Source organism: Pteronotus mesoamericanus, unplaced genomic scaffold (genome assembly GCF_021234165.1).
Source record: "Pteronotus mesoamericanus isolate MK-2021 breed Mesoamerican mustached bat unplaced genomic scaffold, CSHL_Meso_final contig_134, whole genome shotgun sequence".
Classification (NCBI taxonomy): domain Eukaryota; kingdom Metazoa; phylum Chordata; class Mammalia; order Chiroptera; family Mormoopidae; genus Pteronotus; species Pteronotus mesoamericanus.
The window spans coordinates 1,937,973-1,954,199 of record NW_026555061.1 but is presented as its reverse complement, the minus strand read 5'-3'; the positions used below and the strand labels follow the sequence as shown (position 1 = coordinate 1,954,199).

Here is a 16,227-nt window from a genome sequence, read left to right as displayed (position 1 = left end):
TTTACGGCAGGAGAAAGCAGAACTCAGCCCAGCAGGCTGGAGCCTTCTATACTCTTTGGCACGTCTCACTGAAGTTTACTTTTTGAAGGAATTGGTAAGCCATGGTTTGAGGATCACCTCATCCACGGGGCCGGTGTTGGCTCATCCATGCTGTCACAATGTTGTCGTGAAGATCGCAATCGGTTTAGACATGCGCAGTGCACATGCTGGTGGTGCCACATTTGTGAAGCCCCTGTGCCCTTCACAATCAGCAAAGATCGTTTAACCAAATGGATATTAAGTAGACGACTACATTTTATGATATGCCTATGTATAAGTTGCGTCTGCATTGCAACGGTGCTGAATTTCTTATTCCCATCAAATAACTAAACGTATTTTTCCCTGGAGAAAGTTATTGAATAGAAGCGAAAAATACTCTAAGAAATATTGTTACAAATATGGATACAAAAGTAAAACTATCACATGCATACGTGTATTTATTTCAGTATCTTGAGTAAGACATACATTCCACATTAATTTTATTGCATGTTAAAACTGACACAATGAGATGTATCTCCATTAATTTACATATCTGCAAATATCCATGCTATGGACATGATGCTTCTGAATTTTCATGGGTCGTTTTTCCAGCCACTTGAGAGTTATCATCCGTTTCTTTTAGTTTTATATATTCTTCAATAAATCCCCAAAGTTTCCTTAAAATACGTAACAAATAAATATAATAAATTAGAAAAAGGACATTAAGCATAGAATTTTAATATAAGCATCTATTTTAGGACGTATTTACTTAAAGTGAGTCTTTGCAATCCTCCACTTTCACTTTAGAGAATATTTTAAGCAGAGCTTTGGCCTTGAATGCAGCAAAGATTCTCTCTATAGGTGGGCAAATCCCCTGCAGCATCTTCCAGAGTAAGGATAGTGTGGTGGAGGTAGGTGCACCCTGAAGTCATTTAAAACTTAGACTCATCTATTCTCTTTGCTACAACTGTGAAAGGAGCCTTCCCAAGTCGCATTGTTCTCCTTTGAGGACACCTAGCATGACGTCAGGCCCCCCCAGCCAGCATGCACCTGTAGGGCTCACTCAGCACCTGTTCTAACGCCTTTCCCCCGTGGCTTTCTCTACCATGTAAGCTGGGAGTGGGATGTTCTATTCTCTGGACTCCTTTGCAACAACGTATGGCCTGGGCACATGGTGCTGGCCAACGAGTTGAGTGGGAGGCCCTAGGAAGGGCTTTTCTTCCTGCATAAAACAGAAGAGCCTCATGACGAGAAGCGTTTCCCCATTTCTTCCTCCGCGGGACATGGACCCAACGCCTGACGACAGCCATAGGGAGGGTCCAAGGAAAACTACACTCAAGACAAACAGGGAAGGAAGAGAGAAGAACCCTGGCTATTTGGTGATATCCCTGAACCTGGCCCATTTACAACTTAATGTCTTTTTACTGTTGGGAAAATAACCCCTTTCCACATTTAAATCATCGATGGTTTTCGGTTGCTCCCAGGCGTACCAAATTGTAAGATTTGAACTGTAATACAAACTCTAAGAAATTTAACTATATAAACTCTAAACTTACATAACAGATGATATGAACCAGCCATTTTATTTTTAAATTGAAAGTTTTACAGTGCTACATGTATAGGTTTTTCAAAGATTTAATATCAACGAATGCTGTATCATTGGAGAAAAGAGAGCCACCCACAGCCACGAACCCCAGCACCTTCCTGCTCCCTGCCCATGGGAAAGAACCTGTGCCTCTTCAGGTTTCTCCAAAGAATGTGTTTCTTTATTGCTGAAAAATATATAGAGATAGAGGTTTAAATCTTGGGCTAAGCATTTTCAGCACAGGAAGGGGCATAACATTTATATTTCAAGTTAAGACTCATGAATGTAAACACTGCAAAAGTATTGTCCCATCTAGCCTGCTTTGCCATGGACGGCTTTGAGAATGGCCTGAGGATATGCCAGGCCCTGGTCGCCGCGTCATTACTTACCGCTGCTCCTCCTCACCGATACCCTTCCCCAGCCACCTCTTCACCTGGTTCTCCATAACCTGCCAACGGTTACAAATCAGCCAGTCACACGTGACGGCAGTGATAGAGAATCCAAGCAGGTTTTCACAGCTAGAGTCAGGCATACCACTCTAATTTACACTCTTCATAATATAGACAGAGACGTACATAATAGAGACAGAATTAGAATCTATGAAGCAGCAAATTGTTAGTGTATTCTGAAGAGGTATCCTGAAAATCATTGGAGGAGCAAGTCCATTATATTTCCTGTGACCAAATCAACTCTTTAAAACTAATTGTTTTGTGTGGTAGGATTATAGAACTGATTAATTCTGACAGACACATTCAACTATTTAGAAAGATTTTTAGTGTATTAGCTTACACTTCTCCAATAGCTGACCCTCCAATAGCCAGCTATTCCTAGCATTACAGAGAGTTATCATTTAGAAAGCTAATGCATATATTTTTATTTGATTTATGACATAGTGTAATAAGGCACTAGAGAAAATGTTTCTATTGAAAAACATTGGTTTACAAAAACTTACATTTATTTTCCTTGTTAAAATCGTGTTTGTTCTTTCCAGTTTTATAGCTTCAGTCTGAAGGGGAAAAAATGGTTTTAAGAGAAAGACACTTGGTTAAGAATATTTGTTAAGCAGATTCCCCTCTTATAGGACAAAACGTATCATGGCAACGCTGTTATTCTGGTTCAGAAGCACCCAGCCGCACACCGTTTACGAGAGAGGAATGGACAAAGCATGACTTGGAGCGTGTGAAGAGAGACAGACAGATCTTGTTCTTCTGGGTCAGAAATTACAGGAAGTGGGGATTGATGTTGGAAAACGCTAGAGAATTTCAGGGAAATCCCAGGGTGGAAGACTTCCTCACTTTTCAGAACTAACAATAGAATCTGTTAAGGTGACTGGATACAAAATAAAAATACAAGTATCAACAAGTCACATATATACCAACAATAACCCATTAGACACTATAATGTAAAATTATTTTATATTTTCATTTACAATAGTAACAGGTGCCATAAAATCATAAGAATAAACATCACAAAAATATTTAAAAGCACTGCTTAAAGTACATTAAATAAATATAAAATGATCCTTGGCAGGAATGCTAATATCGTACGGCTGCCATTTCTTCTCAAATGAATGTGTGAATTCATCGCGAGCACAATTAAAATACAAAGAGTGTTGTTACTGAAACTTAAAACGTTAGTTAACACTATGAATAGAAATATCCAAAATAATTGTGGACAAACAACGATGAGCAGGGGTCGCCAAGCCTTGCCCTTGCGGATAGCCGACGACTTGGAAAGGACCGGCAGTCACGCCGGTGAGGCTGTACGGCATGTAATTAAGGACCGAGGTGGAGTTCAAACCCTCGGTCCACTGTTTGCTCACTGTGCCCTCTGTCAGCTTACACAGCCTATCTGCCCCTTGGCTTCATTACCCAGAAAGGGAGGTCAGCAATAGAGCACCTACCTCTACTATCTCTGAGGGTTGCTGAGAATTAAATGACATAGTAATTTTTAAATGGTCACAGGAGTATCTGGTGCATTTTTAATCAATGATCCATTTAGTTATTTTTCTCTGGGTTAGAAATTACATATTTCAGATTCAAAACCAGAAATTAATTACTTAATAGGATAGGAAATGCAGTTTTATTGTACCTGCCATTATTTGAATCAAAGAACCAAATATAAATAATAAATAAAGTAATATAAATTCATAATATGGAATCATTACAGGGACTCTTCTATTTCATTTAATTAGATCCATTTAAAGAGATATTAATTATGAAAGAAAAATTTCCATAATTTTGGCATTACATCATGCTTATAATATGTAAAGCTATAACTCATTATTATTTTCAATGTTTAAAAATTCAACTATAAGTTAGTGTCTGGTCTCAGGATATTATTCAGTTTTAAAAAACGAAGATACTAAAAAAAAAAACAAACCCCACAGAAATCTGAATGTATGATTGTAAGAGATAGAGAAATCAAAACAAGTGTGGAGAGCCACCTCCTTCCCATACACTTTATGATTCTGCTGAGGAGGAAGAAAAAGCGGTGCTTGGGAAATCTACGTACCTATATAACCCCAGTAACAACGGGTAACTCCTTATGCATTATAAACTCTGTAACGAAAGGTTAAACTGAGCCAGATGCTGCACAAACTAAAGGGAGGCAATAACATATGGAAAGTAGGGCACTCCGCATTTCAGAACACAGATTATCATGTACAATACATTACTCACCAAGAAAATTGTCACGATAAGTGTAAAAAACAAAAACAAAAGAACGACTTTGAACACAACGGACTCTCCTTTCTGTGGCCACACGCCAGTCCCCTCCGCCAGCATAGCTGTGCAACCACCTCAGAACCGCGCGGCGAGCCCACGCGGTACAGCAGGAGTAACAGGGCTTCAGGTCCCGAAAGACTTAAGCTGGAACCCAAGGGCTTCACGTCGGCGGGTTATTGAACGGCTCTGAGCTTCCGCTTAAGCTCCTCAGCACGCATTAGACGCTAAATGACCGCAGCCATTATTTTTACAAGGGTTTTCTATACAAAATACTAAATTTTAAGAGACATCGATTGACCTGAAAGACATTGGACCCTTCGCTGACCGCCACAGAAGGGCCGTCACCTTCATTTTTGGTGTTTTTAGCGAGATCTCTCAATTGTTCTAATCATTTGTGAGTCATTGGCTATAAATGTTTTGAAATGAAAATATATTTGGACCAAATTTACATAATTTTTTACCTTATTGCAAAATCAAATTGTTCCATGTGTTTGCCAAAATCAAGTGAAGAATAATGTAAACATTGAAATGAATAAATTGCATACCTCTATGCTTTTAATCCTACTCTCAGTAATATGTAAAATTCCAGTATGAACCAAAGTTGTTTTAATTTCTGTTTCAAGAGCTTGAATTTCATCCAGTTTCTTGAGTATTTCGCACCTCTTGTTTTCGACTTTGTCAATCAGAGTAAGGTGCTCTTCCTTCCTCCCATTTTTCTCGGATGATTCTGGAGGTATTTTTTAAAAGCCAAGCATTACTGAGTTTAATATCATAGCCCTTAGTCATAATATTATGTATTACTAACAACCTTATGTTATACACAGCTACATGTTTGTGTAGCTATAAAATATAATGTAACTCAATCTCTGAGCACATCAGTAAAAATTATCTGATTTAGGAACGGGGGTGTTCCCCCTTTAGTTCATTCACGTACCCGCGTTTATGAAACACCCCATTTGAGCAGTTAACGCCGTGCGGGGAAGACTCAAGGATGACTTGGCCAGAGAAGTGTGACTGCATTGGGACTCCAAAGATAAATAGGAGTTCACAAGTGGAAGGGGCAGTGTGGTAAGGGAGCAGAATTTGGAACATTCACTAAAAAAAAAAAAAAAAAGCCATCCTGTAGAGCAAAGCCACTGAGCACCGGGGAGAGGAACATCAGAGATGCTGCTAGAAAGGAAGCAGGGGCTGCCTGGAAAAAGTCTCACGCGTGATGATAAGAACCAGGCGAAGGTGAGGACGGCTCCCAGCTGGGGAGAACAGCGGGGCCACAGCCACCGTGGGCACGGCACCGAGCGCGCACAGCGAGAGGCAAGACTGCAATCAGGAAGGTGAGCCAGGAGGCCACTGCCGTCACCGCAACAAGAGCAGGCCAGGACAGTGCCCGCGGCACAAGGGGAAGCGAAGGGACACAGAGCCGATTCAGGACACAGGACCCAAGCGGGACTGGGTCACTGACTAGACCCGGGTGCCGTGAAGAGGTGGGCGCCCAAGCAACCACGGGGCCTCGGCTTGGTCGTAGCCAGGGCAGGCCCGGTGGCAGGGAGACAGCGAGTTCAATGCAATGGAGAGGTAAGGAAGACCCAGGTCCGAACCCAACGTGGCCCCTGCTGCAAGCCGCGTTGAAGCGGTTCAGGGGAGATACGTGAAGGGCGCCTGCTGTGGGCTTTCTGGCCGGAGCCTCCCTGGGCTTGGTGATGCCGTTCACCGATATTGCCAGGGACAGAGGGGGATGTGGGGCGGGGCCGGGGGGGGGAGAGAGAGAGAGATTAATCCATCTTGGACATGCGGAGTTGAGACTCAGGGAGTCCTGTCCACTAGGCAGTTGGATGTACTGATCTCAAGACGAAGAAAAAAGATTCTAGCAAGAAATTTTAAATCAATGGCATGTGGACGGAATCAAAGACATGCCGGGAGCCAGTGACTATCAATAGTTACATAGTACAGGCAGGAGACGGACACACTGAGAGGAGCTCCCCGCTAAGCTAAGGGGGTCTTGGTGTCAAACAGCTCAGGCAGATTCTGATTGGATTGCTATGACTTAATTTTTTGAGAAAGAACAATTCTTTTTTGATGGGGAAAAAAGGCAGTGAGAAAGACATACTACTTACTGTTACATAGTATGTAAGGCCAAAGTCATTGCTATCGTTAAACTTTACCAAATTTGAAGGAAGGGAACACTTTGAAGTTAAGTTTTGAAATTTGGGGAAATTAGTTAAGTCGATACGTGATGAACTAAGAGCCTTCAAAACAAACCGTGAGAAAAACTACGAAAGAAAGCCTTCGATCTCATCCCTGACCTTAGCTGAAGGCCTCTACCTGGAACAATGGGCAGCAAAGATCAACTCCTTCCCCAGCCGCTCCCATATTTCCTCTAAAACACTTCGGATTAAAAAAGACTCACCGTGCTTTGGAGAACCTGCGCTTTCCCTAGCGGCCTGCAGCAGCCTGCGCTCCGCCTCCAGTTCGCTTCTGAGTCTGCGGTTCGGTAACAAGAACAGGGAAATATGAGAGCCCCCTTCATTCCTCCTTCCTCTTCTTTATTGTGTGTCTTTTTTTAATTGAGGAATAAAAAGAAACCTTATTTTCTAACAGAAAGGTACTTAGAAAATGTATATAAAGATGTATACGAGAGCTTGTGTCCGTCAAGTTAAAGAAACCAAAGGCTACTCCCTTGCCAAGGTTGTGTAAACCGCCATTTAAAGGAGCCGATTCATGTAAACTAAATGATTTCTCATGTTGTTTATCGATGGTATTTTGTGACTTGAATTCCTAAAAAGCAAGGAGGCACACACCTAGCATTTTCTATTCTGAGGCAAACAACAAATCAGGGGCAATGGAAAGGTCTCGCTGAAGTTGCAATAAGACTTCATTTTTTTCTCTGTATTACGTCTTCATCCACAGATACAATATACAAATTCCACTGTATGTGAGCTAAAAATAAAATACGAGAAATGCTAAAATAAGAAAACAAAAATCTTTGCCATCTCTTCCTTTGTATCCTCTTCCTGGTTCAAAATAAACTAAATTGACTATCTTATTTCTAATGGATTTAGACTGAGAAAAGTAAAGGAATCTAATGTGTTATATATACTGAGGGAAACCCTATGATTTTAATAAAAACATTAACGCCAAAAATTACTTAATACTTCATGTCCACAGGAGTCTGATAGTCTAAGAGGACTTTCATACCTAACAGCTCATTTTACCATAGATTACGTGAAACAGAAAAGTATTATGATCCCCAATTTTAAGAAATTGAGGTTAACTGGATTGCTAATAATGATAACAGCCTTTTCAATATATAAATTCAGAGTGTCTCGTGTCTATAAATTTTCCATGAGGTATAGTTTTAAATGTTACTTAGGTCTAGTCCATTGCTTTTTCTTCTTCAGGGACTTTGATTACGGGTAAACTGGATTTTCTTTACCCGTCTTCCACTTCAACCACTTTTTCTTTACCTCATTTTCACTGTCTTGTTTTCCTGCTTTTCTCTGATGCCCCTTAGTACATTTTCACTCAAAACCGCGCCTCACTGGGCCTGTCGTAGCCGGGTCTCGATCCACGCCTTGGACCTTTCACCTCTCTTTCCTCCGTTGTCAAATCCTGTTTTGTGTCTTATTTTTGTGGTTGTTGTCGTTGATATCCACACTCAGGTCTACATATCTGACTCAAGGTGGTTTTCACATCCTGAAATGCTCTTCTGAGGCTCTCAGGTTTGGCTGGGACCCTGGGGCGGCTTCACCCGCCGCTGGCTCTTGTCCCTCGGCGGGGATTGCCACCGGCTCGGTTGGTGGGATTCTCATTGTCTGTTTTCTTGTCAGAGTAGACTTTGCAGACAAGATGTTTTTCACCTCCTCCTTTTGTGGGCTAGCGCTTTGGGGTGGTGTGTGGGCCCCCTAATGCAAGAGCAGCAAACATTCCTGTGCTGTTGTTGGGGGTTTTTCCGCTGTTCTGTTTTGACCTTCCTCCGGAGAGCACTTTCTGGAAGGCAGGCAGGCCGGGATGGGAGGGGCTGGGCGCCCGGCCGCCTTCTGCTGCTGCGGGGCCCGGACCACCCCCGCCACCCCGTCCACCCCGCCTCCCGCCCCCGCCCCGGCCCCGGCCTGCGGCTCTTTCCGCGCCACCCCGTTTCGAAGGGTGGCGATCGCGTCCTCCTGCCTCCCTCCTCGCCTGCGTGTTTTGACGTCGGCGTGGTTTCCTGCTTCCACACTCACCATGACATCCCTTCCTCCTCCGCCAGTGGCCAGGAGACCTACCGGGAGCCTCCGCTGCTCCTCGCTGAGGGACACCCCCGCGCTCTGCGCACCGTGGGCTCCGAACCCTCCAGGGCGCTGCGGGCCCCCCCTCTCCCTCCCCAGCGGCCCCTGCCCGCCCGCCGGTCTGTGGCAAGCGACGAGGCCTCAGGGACACGCAAAGGTTATTTTCTATTGTCAGGCCTTTTGAATTTTCACACCTTTTTCTCTTCCAAAAGTTACACTGAAGTCACGGGTTTCTTTCAGGTTGTTTTGGGGGTTTTTTTGTTTTGTTTTGTTTTGCGTTGGTTGCTTGCTTTGTTTTCTGGAGGATATTTTGGGTATGCCCGATTTGCTTTAATTTGTTTTTTAATCCTTCACACACCATTTCCTCCTGAAAGCCTCGTGAGCTGGGCCGTTAGGTAGGTCTCGTGAAGCTAAAGGCACCGTAAGGGCCTTCACGAGAGGGGCAGGGGTCTGGACGTCTCAGCTCTGGCGACTATCAAAGGAAGCCCTCGGGGGCCGCCAGAAAAGACGGGAGAAATACCAGGGACCCCCCCTCCCACAACAATGGCAACACCAGGCCTTCAAGGTCCTGGTCACACATGACGGCTTGTGGAAGAGGCCAGACGACCAGCACAGTGCGGGGCATGGTGCAGAAAACTGTGTGTATACATGCGCTTGTCACGAGTTTTCAAACTGGGTACAATAGGATAAGCCAAGGTAAATGAAATCAGACCAGACCCTCACTTGTCATTGTGCTCCAGGGCGGCCTTGGTGGCCGCCACGAGCGCCTGCAGCTGCTCCCGGGCCTGGCGGACCTCCGCCGTCGTCACCGGCCTCCTCTCCAGCCCCTCGGCGTCGGCCAGCAGCGTCTAGGAGGACAGGGACGCCCGGGCAGCGCGCACGCGCGCGGGGGCGGGGGTGGGGGTGGGGGGAGCGCTTTCCTTTTTTGGTTTTACAGCATTTTTAAGATGTTCTGGGTCACAACAGAAAGTGAACCCAGGTGAACAGGGAGGCCTGAGGGGTGGGGCAGGACAGTGAGTCACGTGAAGACCTGGGTCACGTCATTTTCCAATACTTTAAGGTGTTCTTTCCCTACGAAATTTAAAAAATGGTGGGGGTCCCCCTGCTGGCTTGTGCGGGAAGAACGCGCTGGTCAAGCGCTCCAGGCAGGTCACGGTGGGCTCCGCGACGACCTCCGAGTCCGTGAGAACGGGTTCCGTGTGGTCCCTGCTCTTGGGGACACAGCAGCGCCGGGCGCCAGTGAGGAGAAGCGGACATGTGCCCCTGCGGTGACTGGCCGCCACGCTTCCAGAGCGCGCAGCAGGCGCCCGGCGGCCTGGGGACCCCGTCGCTGGGGCGGCCGGGTGACGCGGGGCACGTTCGTCCCGTCGTGACTCAGCCTCGAAGGGTCAGAAACCGGAAGACCCAGCTGGAGCCTGTGATTAATCCTGTCCGACAAAAGCTTATTTCTCTGCTGCATAAAATCCCAAAGCAAAGCAAACAGCGCACACATGTGATTTGGGACTAAGGAGTAAGAGCTAAACTGTTTGTAATGCTGTGATTTTTTTTTTTTAATCCTCACCTGAAGATACATTTACTGATTTGTGAGAGGCGGGGGCGGGCAGGAGGGGAAGAGAGAGAAAGGGAGAGAGAGAAACATCAATCGATTGCCTCCCGTGTGTGCCCTGACCAGATATCGAACCCACAACCTTTTGGTGGATGGGACAATGCTCCAACCTGCAGAACCGCCTGGCCAGGGCTGGTGTGTGTATATATATGCTTGTCACTGGTTTTTAAATGTTGCAAAATAGGATAAGCCCAACGTATGTGTATGGTCCTGCATACACCAGTGCCCAGAAGTTACACAAACGGGAGTGTGGCGAGAGGAGAGGGGGCTGGAAGATCAGCCAGCAGGGAAGGTCGCTAAGCATCGGCGACCAGAGACGTGGGCAAAGAAGCCCGCCGTGTGTGCGCCCCTCCCCCCCCCGACTCTCCCCGTGAGCGCGGGGGTGCGGGGGGCGCAGACAGCGCATCCTTCGCGCGCGTGCCCTCAGCGAGGCCGCGCACAGCCCTCTCACACACGCCCCGCCTCTTCGAAGCCACGCAGGCGCAGAGGGGCCTCCTCGGAGGCCGAGAGCCGGTGGCGCCGGGCTCCGCCGCCCCTGCGGGGACGTTACCTGGAACCGCTCTGCGGGCCGGGTGTGCAGGAGAATGGCCATGTAGAGCTCGTACTCGTCCTGCAGGGAAAGAGGAAGGGTCCCTACAGCTCTGTCCTGAGCCAGCGCAGCAGGGTCAGGCTTTGGCACATGCAAATAATACAGGTGTCAGTTTCAACCATGATAAAAAGACAAAAAAAAATTCTACACTATATTAAACAACACACACTAAAATGCACACGATCTGAGCATCTCTGAAGCACATCTGAGCATGAACTTTCGATCCCCTTAGATAGTGGCATCGAATGCCTTGACCCACATACACACGTGACCGCCCGCCGGCCACGTGGAAGCACCGTGGGTGTGGGTCCTGCTGACCTGCCCAGGACAAGCCCTCCAGCCTGGGGACATGCTCCACACACCTTGTCACCACACGGCTGCTTTAGGTGTCGCTCGCCGTTAAGGACCTGGAGGAGAGCAGGCTGCATAAGCAACCTAATTTCAATGCAGCTTCCACACAGAGGTCTCTCTCGTGGTGAACTCGCAACACGTGTACCGTTTCATAAGGATTCATAAAAAGCCACATGCATAATTACAAGGGTATATGTTACATAAGTGTGATTGTTTCCATTTGTTGTGTACAACTGGGAAGTTTTCATGAAAAAATAGGGCCCTGGGACTGAGCTGGCTGGGCGGCCCCCGCACGCGGCCCACTGACGGCCCCGGCGGCGGCAGACGCGTCCCTTTGCGTCCTCAGTGACTTTCCACGTCTGCAGAAGGGAGACGGGGACCTGGGAAGAACTTCGGTGGGGCCTGAGATCATATGGGCAGAACACCAGGCCTGGCTCTCAGCTGTTCAGTGGGAAAAGTATGTTTCTCACCTTCACTTCTTTCAGGATGTCGCCAAATAGCAAAGAACTGTTGCAAACGTCTGCGAAGATGCTGCTGAGGACCTGCAGTTTGTTGTGAGGGCCACACAGGCACCCTCTCCGGAGCTCCTGCAGGAGATCAGAGCCTGTCCTGGCAGCGCGCCCCGTCTCCCTCTCCGAATGGCCCTCGGCTGAGGACCGGGCCCCCCACGGGCTTCCGTCGGAAGCTGCAGCCCCCGCCGCCCCGGGGCCAGGTCCCAGCGGAGCCGGGCGCAGCCAAAGTGTGTCTGGTCCCTCCAGCCGGCGCCGGGAGCCTGGGCCAAGCTGCTGGCCCAGCGAGCCTTCTGTGGCCGTTTAGTTCCTTTATCCATTTCCCTCGCACCCCGTGCCCCCGATCCCCTCTCTGCCTCCACACGCCCCCCGCGGCCTCGCTCTGCGCGTCAGCGCCCGGGTCAGCTCGCCCGACCTCTCCCCCCTGCTCTGCCCCACACCGTCCCCTCCCAGCATCAGGGCCGCTCCCTGCCCCCGGCTCGAGCCCGGGGCAGCTCTGCGGGCTCCTCATGGGGCCTGTCCACCCTCTGCAGACCCTGTGGGCTGTGACTTGTTCCCCCCCCCCGCCGCCCGCCTCACTTGGCTCCACCAGCGGCAGGAGGCCCTTTCCTGGGCGCACCCTCGGCCGCGAACGGCTGCTTGCCCGCTGTCGGGCCTGCAGCTTCGGACGCTTTAAATCACAGCGTCACCTCCATCCCACGTACCAGCTCCCGGGCTCGGCCCGCCTCTGTGTCACCCTGTTACCACATGGGATGTTCCCAGCACCTGGCCGCACGGCCACGTGCCACCTGGACGTGGAAACGAGGCGACCGAGGGCCAGCCTCCCGCCCACAGCATTGAGCCCCCAGGGGCGGGGCCCCCCAGCCCCGCAGCCCCGCAGCCCCGCAGCGCCGCCCGCCGCACCTGCTCCAGCTTCTTCTCGTGGCGTCTCGCTGCCCGGCGCCCGGTGAAATCGTTCACCAGGAGATCCTGCGTGCCGAGCACGTCCCTCTGGAAGCGCAGCAGCCTCCTGAACCTGTCGGCTTTCGTCAGGCCAGCCAGGTAGGAGCCGACGCTCACGTGCTCATCCGGGCCCGGGGGCGACGTCGTGCACTCGCGGCCAGACCGCGCCGCCTGGGCTTCCAGAGCCCCCGGCCACCAGCGGAGCGCTCCTCTCTGTCGCTGCACGGCGCCCTCGGCCCCCGCGGCCGGCCCGGGGAGGACGTCCTCTTCGGGGGCGCACAACGCACCCGCGGGAGGGTTCAGATACCTGGAGAGGGCCGTCCCAGGGCCCTCGTTCGGGCCCAGCGCGGTGTTGACGGTGAAATAGGCCCAAGCGTCCTTCATCGCGGCCGCCCCCTTGTCGCGTGGCTTTCCCTCGCGGCGGCCTCCCCGGCCCCGCGGCCCGGTGGCATTGCGCCAGTGATGCAGGATGGTCTCGGGGGGCCTGTACAGCTTGTTGGGGTTCAGGTGTCCGGAGGTGTAGAGGGCGATGTCGTCCTTGTGGGCCTGCTCCAGCTTGTTCAGGAGCTTCGCGAGGTTGCACAGCGTCCTCACGCCGGGGTCCTCACAGTGCTTCCAGCGGAGGTAGTCTGCACGGGGGACAGGAAGGCGGCGCGTCCGCATGGAGGCCCGCAGGGAGGCGGCAGGCAGCTGCGTGCGTTCCCCGCGGGCTGGCGGGCGGCCCGAGGGAGGAGCCGCAGACGCGGGGGGAAAACACCAAAGCCCTTTATGAGGCCTGTTCCTGCCCTGAAGCGGCGGCCGTAGGTCAGGGCCCATGGTGTTCTCCTCAGAAGAGAAAGGAGGGCGCAGACAAGTGGAGACGGGCGACGGCTCCTCCTAACCACCTGCCCTGCACGCAGTGGCTTCAACCCCCTGCAGCTGACAGCTCCGCGGGTCAGGCCGCAGCCTGGGGGGCGGGGCCCGCTGCGGCCCAACAGCTTGGCCGTGAGGACGTGGCCGGCTGAGCTCTCGGAAGCTTTGGGGGAGGCCGCCTCCCGGCCCATCTCTGCTGTTGACATAGTCCAGTCCGTGCCACTGTAGGACTGGGGGCTCCCCACCTCCTCATTTGCCGTTGTCAGGGTGACTCCACTCCTAGGGGACACCCACTTCTGCGGACACACGGCCCCTCCACCTCGGAGCCAGCAGGGCGCGTCAAGCCTTCCCACGCCCCGACCTCTGCCCCTTCCTCGTGTGATGGGCCAGGCGCCCCTGCAACACTCTCCCTGCCTGGAGGCCACCAGGGCCTGAGGACACAGCCCAGTGCCAGCGCTCTCCCCTCATGCCCACGGGCTGGGGAAGCCGAGGGGCGCAGGACGGAGCGGCGGCTCCCGCTGCGCGGTGGGTGTTCGCAGGCACCTCTGCCCTGCTCACCCCGACGTCACCGGTTCACGGGCTGGGGTTTGTCGGGCAACTAACTCTCCCTCCTAGTGTTTAATGTACAGAACATGTGCTTATGAAGAAATGCCAAAGTAACATGGGACACTTTTCTGTTTCTAGCCACCAGGTGCCTGGCACAGGAAGCGCCGGACGGATAGTCCTGGGGTCGGCTCTCGACCAGCCAGCGCCGGTGATGCCAACACGCGGGGCCACCGGCTCAGAGCTGGACGCTCCATGACCTCCCCGTCCCACCGCCTAGTGGGACAATGGAAACCCCGCACAGCACGCACAGAAGGAAGCTGTGCCGATCGGTCTGAATGACTGGACAAGAGAGCCCGAGACAGACCTCCCGGTGCACAGGAAGTCGGCCCAGCCGGCAGCAGAAGGGGAGAGCAGAACGCCCAAGCCTCGCGATTAGAGCCGCTTCTCACCACTGCACTAGGACGACCAGCCCAGGGACCGGACCGACACCGTCACTTCTGTTCTTTATAAGGAAGAGGGTGCTATTCGCCCAGGACAAACAGCCAAAGCGCTGACAGGAGGCAGGCACTGTTGCTCCCCCCGCCTTACGGACGGGGACACCGAGCCAGAGGCGGCTTCCGCCGGGGGCCGCAGGCCGCATCCAGAGCCCCGCGCGCAGAGAATGGCTCTTCGCGCGCTTGGGAGTCATAAAATAAAAATTGTATAACACTCTTTGAAAACTCACACTGGTTCCGCTCAATCCAACAGGTTTCTCTCACCCGAGTCACCTGGGCCGTGGGTCCCATTCCCGTGTCCACGGCCTGGTGGCAGAGCAGCGACCCTGGCGTCAAAGACCTGGGGTGCCAGCTCCCTGCCTCCCGTTTGCAAATTCACAACGAGGGCCCCGGGCCAAAGAAAGACATCAAATAAAGAAAAAGTGGGGCACTTGGTGCCCCGGGGGCTGGCGGCTGCTGAGCAAGGACTGGGGCAGGGCCAAGTGCACAGAGAGTGCCCTGGGGTGTAGCTTTTTCAAAAGAATCCAGGAATAGGGTCTAGAAACCTCCTCCTTCTTCCCTCCTTCAGCCAAGGACAGGGACACACACACACACACACATACACACATGCACACACACGCACACGCGCACCTATGTCTGATCTGTGTCCTTTGCGTGTTGTTCCTAGATTTGCTGCCTAGGCAACTCGGCCTCACATCCGACCTGCAGCCGGGCCGCCCCAGGGGCTGAGCTGCCGCCACCAGAAGGCCCCTCGTTTTCCACGTGGGGTTCAGAGCTGCTGGCTCCTAGGCAACCCCACGTGAGACAGGCACCTAGCAGCAAACGCCAGCCCTTGGGCCACTTACACTGCGGCTGCGACTCCTCAGCCATCGTCTCCCCTCAGGCTGAGCTCCTGGCTGGGCGGGGAGTCACCCCGAGAGGACAGGCATTCTGAGCCCCGCCCACCGTGTTCCTCTGCTGCCAGGCAACGGGACAACGCAGCCCCGCCCCCCAGCCTCTCGCCTTCTTCAGCCCAGAGCACTAGGCCTGCTTGCTGGTTTTACCCTGTGCAATAAAACACTTTGTTAATTTGAAAAAAACAGCCAAAGACCCTTGCACTCTCTAACTCCTCTCCAAAACGTCGGGAGCAAAAAGGCAACTGCTCTTTGGTTGGGCATCTTCAGTTGGTACAGAGAGATTCCCATTGCACAGTGCATGACCCAGCCCATTGCCTCTGGGGCTCTGGCACACAGTAGGGACAGTCACTAAACCATGAGGTTGTCACTTCAGAGCGATGACCCTGGAGTCCCTCGCAGGGAACTGAGATGATCTGAGGGGCAGGAACTCCCCCAAGACCAGCCAGTGGGGAGGAGTTTTGCCGCACGGCCTGTGCCCTTCCTTCAGGCCACCCCGAGCTGCAGGGGGAAAGCCCGAGGTCTCTGCCTGTCCTGCCTGAGAGCGTTCAGGGGCGCAGGGGCAGGGGCGGGCTGCTCCCAGGGGACACCTTTAAGCCATCCTCTCCGCCTCCGCTCTACTTTGAGAGAGGTGGCAACAGTCCGACTCAGCGCTGCACCGTGAGGTCAGAGGGTCCCTGGGGGCTTCGGGCACGCACCGCTCCTCGTATCTCCATCGGCGCTGGTCAGACGCCTTCGACGTGCGCGCTCAGAACCTACGGGTCGCCGCGCCTCTGCGTGCTCCGGCGGCTCCGTAACTAGGGGCACCTGAATTTCACCTGGACACAGGTAGTGGCAGGGTTTATGGGTCTTCT

The 16,227-nt window shown here is 51.8% G+C and overlaps 1 protein-coding gene across 1 annotated transcript; it reads right to left on the bottom strand.

Annotated features, from left to right (window-relative positions):
• Positions 1-586: 586 nt before the first annotated feature.
• Positions 587-15,350, bottom strand: CUNH6orf118 (chromosome unknown C6orf118 homolog). Its single transcript, XM_054595213.1, has 10 exons — positions 15,326-15,350; positions 12,550-13,217; positions 11,608-11,724; positions 10,748-10,807; positions 9,315-9,439; positions 6,749-6,807; positions 4,875-5,056; positions 2,556-2,609; positions 1,993-2,051; positions 587-695 (listed from the first exon to the last, which is right to left on the bottom strand). The coding sequence occupies exons 1-10, from the start codon at positions 15,348-15,350 to the stop codon at positions 587-589; spliced, it is 1,458 nt and encodes a 485-aa protein (XP_054451188.1).
• Positions 15,351-16,227: the final 877 nt, after the last annotated feature.